This window comes from Epinephelus moara, chromosome 8, assembly GCF_006386435.1.
Source record: "Epinephelus moara isolate mb chromosome 8, YSFRI_EMoa_1.0, whole genome shotgun sequence".
Classification (NCBI taxonomy): Eukaryota; Metazoa; Chordata; class Actinopteri; order Perciformes; family Serranidae; genus Epinephelus; species Epinephelus moara.
In genome coordinates, this window is record NC_065513.1 from 2230500 (window position 1) to 2238535 (window position 8036).

At 41.6% G+C, this 8036-nt stretch overlaps 1 protein-coding gene across 1 annotated transcript in view; it reads left to right on the plus strand.

Annotated features, from left to right (window-relative positions):
- The window catches only part of arrdc1a (arrestin domain containing 1a), a 73512-nt gene extending 67088 nt beyond the window's left edge, over window positions 1-6424 (plus strand). The window contains exons 6-8 of the mRNA XM_050050360.1: window positions 3588-3764; window positions 5080-5620; window positions 6163-6424. Of these exons, the coding sequence (XP_049906317.1) occupies window positions 3588-3764; window positions 5080-5620; window positions 6163-6200 (756 nt within the window). The 3' untranslated portion in view covers window positions 6201-6424. The remainder of the gene's footprint in view (window positions 1-3587; window positions 3765-5079; window positions 5621-6162) is intronic.
- The last annotated feature ends 1612 nt before the right edge of the window (window positions 6425-8036 follow it).

The window sequence follows — 8036 nt, forward strand, 5'->3', positions numbered from 1 at the left end:
AGTCTCTGTAGCAGAATTTGATGGTCAATAGTGTCAAACGCCACACTAAGATCTAATAAAACAAGTACAGAGACAAGTCCTTTGTCTTAAGCAATCAGAAGGTCATTTGTAATTTTAACTAGTGCTGTCTCAGTGCTATGATGCACTCTAAATCCTGACTGAAATTCCTCAAATAAATTATTATCATGGAGAAAATCACACAGCTGGTCTGCGACTACTTTCTCAAGGATCTTTGACATAAAGGGAAGATTAGACATTGGTCTATAGTTGGCTAACACCTCTGGAACCAGGGTGGGCTTTTTTAGTAGAGGTTTAATTACAGCTACCTTAAAAGACTGTGGTACATAGCCTGTTAATAAGGATATATTGATCATATCTAATATATGAGTGTAATGTGCCACACATGTTATTGAGAGACAGGTTTGGACTGCAGGCAGGTCAATCTAGTATGTGCACTCTTTTACCATGAAGCCTAGCTGTTGTAACACATGCAGAATGTGGCTTGGCATTGTCTTGCTGGAATAAGCAAGGACGTCCCTGAAAAGACATCTGTTTTTCCAAAAATTGTATGTGCTGTTCAAAATTAAAGGGGAACTGTGCCTATTTTCAAAATTCATACATGTTATTACTGTGGTCTAAGACAGTCTAAAAATATTACTAAACATAACCAATTCTCTCCCAAATCTAAAAGCTCGAGTCAAATTTGCAGTGTCATCAAGTATGACGTCTAGAGCTGCTCCATGGACAGTAAATGGTGAAAGATGTTCTATTATGCTGAGAACACCCAGGGGGATGTTTTAGTATATGGGTACATTTTCTGTTTCTGAACACTACAATAAAATAAGGCTCACTTGGGTATAAAAAAGAAAACAAACATTCTGTGGCTCCACAAAATCAGTCTCCCAGTCATTGTCCTTGTCCTTCTCTGATTTCTGGTTTTGAGAGAAAGTAGCTCATGTTCACTAATAATGATTGAATTTTCTTAGGCCATGGAAATAACATACTGGAATTTTTCATTTAGGTGGTATTCCCCTGTAATGGTTCCCTACCAGATATGCAAGGTACCCATGATGCCATGGGCACTAACACATCCCCATACTATCACAGATGCTGGCTGTGAACTTCGAGCTGGTAACAGTCTAGATGGTTGTTTTCCCTTTTTAGCCCAGATGACACAACGTTCATGATTTCCAAAAACAATTTGAAATGTGGACTCGTCAGACCACAGTACACTTTTGCACTTTGTGTCACTCCATCTCAGATGAGCTCGGGTCCAGAGAAGTCGGCAATGTTTCTGGATGTTCAATCAATTCAATCAATTTTATTTATAAAGCCAAATATCATAAATAACAATTTGCCTCAGAGGGCTTTACAGCATACGACATCCCTCTGTCCTTTGGACAAAAAACCCTTTTAACGGGGAAAAAAATAGTAGAAATAGTAGAAACCTCAGGAAGAGCAACTGAGGAGGGATCCCTCTTCCAGGACGGACAGACGTGCAATAGATGACAATAGTAATCTGTATACAAAATGATACATAAAGAGAGACAGAGAGAGATGCAGGACAGACAGTAGTGACAGTAGCTTACAACAACATTAATTTTAGTAATAATATTATAATAACTGTAATTGTGGTACAATATGTTGTTGATATATATTAATATATGATAGTATATGTATGTGACAATAATCATATGTGTATAATAATAGCAGAAGTATGACTAATGATAACAGCAGCAGCAGGAGGCATCAGACAGGACCATGGCAGCAGCACAACCACACACGTCACACTATCCAGGCACCGCTGCGATATGAGTTAACCTGCCAGACAGTGGAGCACAAAGGCTCCGGAGAAGAAGCCGAGTTAGTGACATGCAGTAGATCCGAGTTAGCGAGATGCAGTAACATGATATGAGTGGGAGAGAGAGAGGGAGAGGGAGAGAGAGAAAAAGAAGGTGCTCGGTGTCTTATAGGAGGTCCCCCGGCAGACTAGGCCTATGTCAGCCTAACAAGGGGCTGGTCCAAGGCAAGCCTGAGCCAGTCCTGACTATAAGCTTTATCAAAAAGGAACGTCGTTGTTGTTGATATATGGCTTTCACTTTGAGTGGTAGAGTCTTAACTAGATGCAGTGATGAACTGTGTATACAGACAATGGTTTTTCAAAGTGTTCCTAATAGACTTGCAACGATTACAATTTTTTGGGCCGATACCGATTTCCGATTTGCAGGGTTTTTAGATGGCCGATTCCGATTTCATTGTTTTCAAACCACTTTACAGCACACAAGATATTGCAATATTTTCTATCTTCCCTAGAACATTTTAACCAAGATACAACCAGCTTTTCAATAATCATCTCAAACAAACAAACAAAAACAGTGACACAGGTTAAGAAACATTTTCCTTTTTGCTCAAATATAACTTCAGGTACAGTATTAAAATCAATAAGTAAAAAAGGCATACATAAATAAAAACATAGATAAATAAAATAATAATTCTTGGTGTAGAGCATTTGTGGGTAATTTCTTGAATAGACAAAAAAGTAAAAATATCAGTAGTGCGCGGACATGCGCATCTTCGACACGCGCCTTGGCAATTTCAAGTGGCACAGTGCAGCAGTGAGAGCTCTGCAGTTAAGTTTAACATGGACAATTAACAACTTTCTCCTTCCCTCTTTTGATGTGCGTGCATGAATGATTAAGGTGAGAAGCCGCCCATGTTTCACTTTCTCACATCGGCCAAGCCGTGAGTTGCACTTGTGCGTGTGTGTGCATGATGTCAATCATGAGGCGCGGCGGAAATTTGACCAGCATTTTAAATCAGCATATTTTAGACTGACCGGCCGGTCACAGGTCACGGCCGATCACGTGAAAAACGGCCCAATTCCGAGCACTGCTGATTAATCGGTGCAAGTCTAGTTCCTAAGCCCATGTTGTAATATCCTCTATACAATCATGTTGGTTTTTAATGCAGCGCAGCCTGAGTGGAATCTTTTAATAATAATAATAACATGAATTTTAGATGGTAAAATCCATTAATTCCTGCGACTGTGTGTTGAGAAATGTTCTTAAACTGTTGGACTTTTTGCCCACACAGTTTTTCACAAAGTGGTGAACCTTGCTTGTGCATGACTGAGCCTTTCAATGATGCTCCTTTAAGACTCAATCATGAAACTATCTGTTTACCTGTGGAATGTTCCAGTTGTTTTCTTAGCATTCCACAACTTTCTCAGTCTTTTGTTGTCCCTGTCCCAACTTTTTTGGAGCATGTTGCAGCATCACATTCAGAATAACTGAATATTTACAACAATCAATAAAGTTTATCAGTTTGAACATTAAATATCTTGTCTTTGTACTGTACTCAGTTGAAGAGAGGTTAAAAGGGATGGCAAATCATTACATTCTTGTTCTTGTTTCCTTTTTACACAGCGTCCCAAGTGTTTTTGGAATCGGGGTGTCAGATAGCAGCTGGTTCCCTGTCTATTGGCATAAGGCACAGTGTTTTTTTTTTAATACTGACTGCCTTTGTATTCCCCAATCACTGTTTACTGAGTCCAGTTTGTGAATCTCCACGTCCACGTGTCTTTTCAGAGAGTGACCTATGAGACGAAGAGGCCCACCCATGATGTGAGGACGATAGCAGAGGTGGAGGGTGGTGTGGTGAAGGCCGGCAAAGAGTTGGAATGGAAGGAGCAGATAATTGTTCCTCCTCTTCCTCAGTCCTCTCTCGCTGGCTGTGATCTTATAAAGATTGAATATTATGTCAAAGTAAGATACCCTCATCCTCTGTTACACTTTCAGCAGTTTTTTGTTTTTTGTAAAGTGGTCACATTTGTCATGTCTCTGATTGTTAAAGACAACTTTATAGGGGCATCTGTCAATATAGCCCCTTTCAGCTATACACCTTCTGTAAATGTGCTAGAAATTCTACAAGTTGGTCTCCTGTCTGAGTAAGCGCCCGAGTCACTAACAAAAAAAAATTACAATGATGGTCTGCCTATATCAGGCCCGTAATATTTCTGTAATATTAACTCTGAACTTAATGCATTACATTTACGTAGATGTAAGGGCTACCACAGCACAATTTACCCAGTCAGATTAAATGCACTTTTACTTCTTTACTTATTTAAAATAGTTTATATAATTTATCACTCATTGAAATGTATTTTTCACAAAGAAAATAATAAATCATGAAACACTTTGCTTTGCGTCAAATGTTTGATATATCACATCCCCACGCTGCAAAAGAGGATAAAAAACATCAAATGTAATCAGAGCAGCAGCCTCCCTTCTTATAATACCAACTGAATGGATGAATAAATGTCCAGCAAAACACTTAACATACATACATGTGAGCAAAAAGTAATTTAACAAGAGTCCCAGCTGAAACATCTTAACATCATCCCTGTATTTGAAGATTCATTAAGAGGAGAGCATCATTAGTTAAGGCCTCAGTGGCTAACAAAGTTTTGAATTCATCACCGATGCAGCCTATGAGAGAGAACAATCTTCTTCTTTCATGTCATGAAACTTTTCAACTCATCGCTTTTTCCAGCTGCCAAATATCAGACGAGAATTGTGGTTTCCTTTTGTTGTGAGCGACACAGCTACAGGCTATAATTCATTTTCAGTGGAAGGACATTAAGCTACAAACTAATGCCTGGCACTTGTCGCTGCTGATGGGCGTGATGTGCTACAGATAAAAGCTGAGCTGGACTCAACTTTTTTCAGTGCACCAAATGATGCAGTAAAGCGTCAGCCAATCACATGTTGTTGTTGGTAGCTGTGGAAACATGACTGTGTTATTTAGCATAGCTAGCAGTGTACACAGGGATGTAATGAGGCGGCAAGATGTGATGTTAAAATGGGCCTCAGACAGATGTTTTTTGACCAGATGCAAACTTTTGATGACATTCAGTTGAAGTGCTTTGTGGCAAGTAGCAGACACACACAAGCCTTGACGATGTAACTACGTCAGTGGTCTCATTGAGATTGAAAGAGAATCAAACAAAAGATTAGATTGGGGTATAAATTCTGTATTCCTCCAGAAAATGTGACATTCTCTTCTCCTCTAATTAATCAGGTCAGTCTTAAGTCTCCAGATGTCATGTTGACATTACCCATTCACATCGGGAACGTCTCTCTGGACAAAAAACTTCACCCTTCCAAAAAAGTAGCCCCTCCTTCCTCTGCTGAAGCTGAAGATACACCAGCATCTGCTTCAACCCCGAACACCTCCACCTCCACCACCACTCTGCCCCCTCGCCCTGCCCCAAAACCCGCCCCACGTCCAACTCCTCGCCCCAGGGTGTCCTCCTATAACTCCCCCAGTGCTCCTCCAGCTGAGTACCACCAGGGAGCGGAGGGTGGGACTCAGACGAATGATGGCTTCCCCAACAAGCGCCATTCTCAGCTGGTGTCACCCAATGCTTTCAGCTACGCACCCGGCCTCTTTTTCTCCCAGAACCATCAGCAGCACAATGGGCCCATCCCTGCACCCGGTGAGCCTCCACTCAGTGGGCCCACAGGGGCCACAGCACCTTACCCCAGTGCAATTGGTACTAGCTCAGTGCCAACACCACTCATCCTGCCTCCAGACTACGGCACCTCAGCATATCCACAAGGTGAGTTGGCACATGCTTACTCTGCATCTTCCAGGCTCTGGTCATGAATGAGGCTGTGCCTAGAGAAGAACAGAGCTGTAATTAGGACTGATTTAACCACTTCGTCATCTTTAAGGCACACAGTGTCTGAATTGAATGTGTGCTGCAAGGCTAACCTTTATACATTACACCTGTCCAATCTGTGCAATCCAATACAACAGCCCTGACATGAATTCTATGAAGCTTATAATGTTCAGTGAGCAATGATGACAGTGTCAGAGAAGAGTTAATTACCTTGTGTGTAAATGGGGTAAACAAAACATGAGAAACACCTGGCAGCATAATGCTATCTATCAACCACCACAATAGTAAACATATAGATAAAGACTTAGACTTAGAGCTGTGTGTGTGTGTGTGTGTGTGTGTGTGTGTGTGTGTGTGTGTGTGTGTGTGTGTGTGTGTGTGTGTGTGTGGGTGGGTCATCTGGGGCTCCCACTGATGACATCACATGTGGAGAGTGTGGGATGTAACCAAATGTTTCTGATGGTGACTGTCTGTTACAGAGGCTCCTCCTTCTTATGATGAAAGCTGCAACACATGAAGTGGATGAAGTATCAGCAACCTCCAAACAGGATGATGATCAATTCAGTCTGATGTAAAACAAAATGTTGTCTTGCCATTTTAAAAAGCAGTAACCTGGACAAAATGATTGCATGAGGCAGAGGAAGACTCCTGTAACATGTTATGAAGAGGTTATTTAAAGGACAACTTCTGTATTTTTCAACCTGGGCCCTATTTCCCCATGTGTATGTGTGCGTATGATTCATAGGTACAACTTGTTCTAAAATTGGTTCAGTATTGAGGGAGGCGGATGCAGCCGGCAGCCGCGAAACGAGCTAAAACGATAATGGGGGCAAATGCGTCCCGTTTAAGTTTGCACATTAAAAGTGCTTTTTTTCTCCACTGACCGGTTCAGATCGCCAGTGCTATCTCTGTAGATAGCATACTAAGCGTTTCCCTGACCCTTCACCTCCTCCCGGCTGTGACGTCATCTCGCGAGAGCTTTGCTTGTTGCCGGAAGAAAACAGAGGAGCCATGCTGAGCGCCGCTCAGAGTGGCGCTGGTTGTCCCGGAGTACAGTTGAGAGTTTTACTGCATCGATTGAAAACAATGGTTCGTGTTTGTGCTTATCTGAATTGCAAGAACAGGATGTCGCGCAACACCCCGTACAACTTTCATAGGCTGCCTTTGTCGGACGGTGAGATGCTGAAGTTGTGGCTAGTTGTGCTACAAATGGACGCTAACACTCCTCTCCAGACACTGCGCCTTGCAGACCATCGGGTCTGCAGTGCTCACTTCTCCCAAGATGACTACTGCCAGCCGAAGAAGAGAAGACATTCAATCCCGAAACACCTCTTCCTCAAGAAAACGGCTGTCCCATGAGTAGAGAGAGCTACAGACAGTGTTCGAAACGCTTAGTATGCTATTTACAGAGATAGCACTGGCGATCTGAACTGGTCAGTGGCGAAAAAAAGCACTTTTAATGCACAAACTTATACAGGACGCATTTTCCCCCATTACCGTTGTAGCTTGTTTCACGGCTGCCGGCTGCATCCGCCTCCCTCAATACTGAACCAATTTTAGAACGAGTTGTACCTATGAATCATATGCAGACATACACATGGGGAAATAGGGCCCAGGTTGAAAGATACAGAAGTTGTCCTTTATTTAAGGCCCAAGTCCCAAGCTTTTCGAAATATAAGGGAATCAGCATTTTGAATTGAAACGAATGTAAATTGACAGAGTTCTGCTGCCCAGTGAACAAGGACCTTCACTGATCTAATGGGGGTTATTTTCTCCTTCAGACCAGCCACAGCGAATCAACACTATCTTTGGTTTATTTTTAGCACTCTGAATGAAAGACACGAGGAATATGCAGAATTAATTTAGCTGTTCTTTGTACAGTAACAGGAGTCATGTTTTTAGTTGTGAGTTTCTTATTTAGAAAGCTCTTAGATGGCATCTGTGATGTCAAGTTTGAAAGTTTTATGTATGAAAACCTGTGCAAAACAAACCATCTTATCTTGTAAATGGCCAGGTTTGTTTGGAAAGATCTTTTTCAATTTGCCTTTGATTGGGAATTTTTAATTTTATTATGATAATGAACAATCTAGATACTGCTGTTGCATGTTGTCTATACATATTGCTTTGTAAGGCTATAGAGCATGATCCAGTCCAGCCTCATAAGATTTCTGCCATGTTTGATCATTTGTTACTTTCATGTCATTGAATTGTGTTGTAAGGACAGTTGACTTCTTCCCCTGCTGAATGTGTTTCTTCCGTGTATGCCGCCTCTGCAAGATTTTTTTCTGTAGTTGTACAGTAACACAACATCACTATGATTTGAGGTTTTCTTTGGCCCTCTTTGATGTAGTTC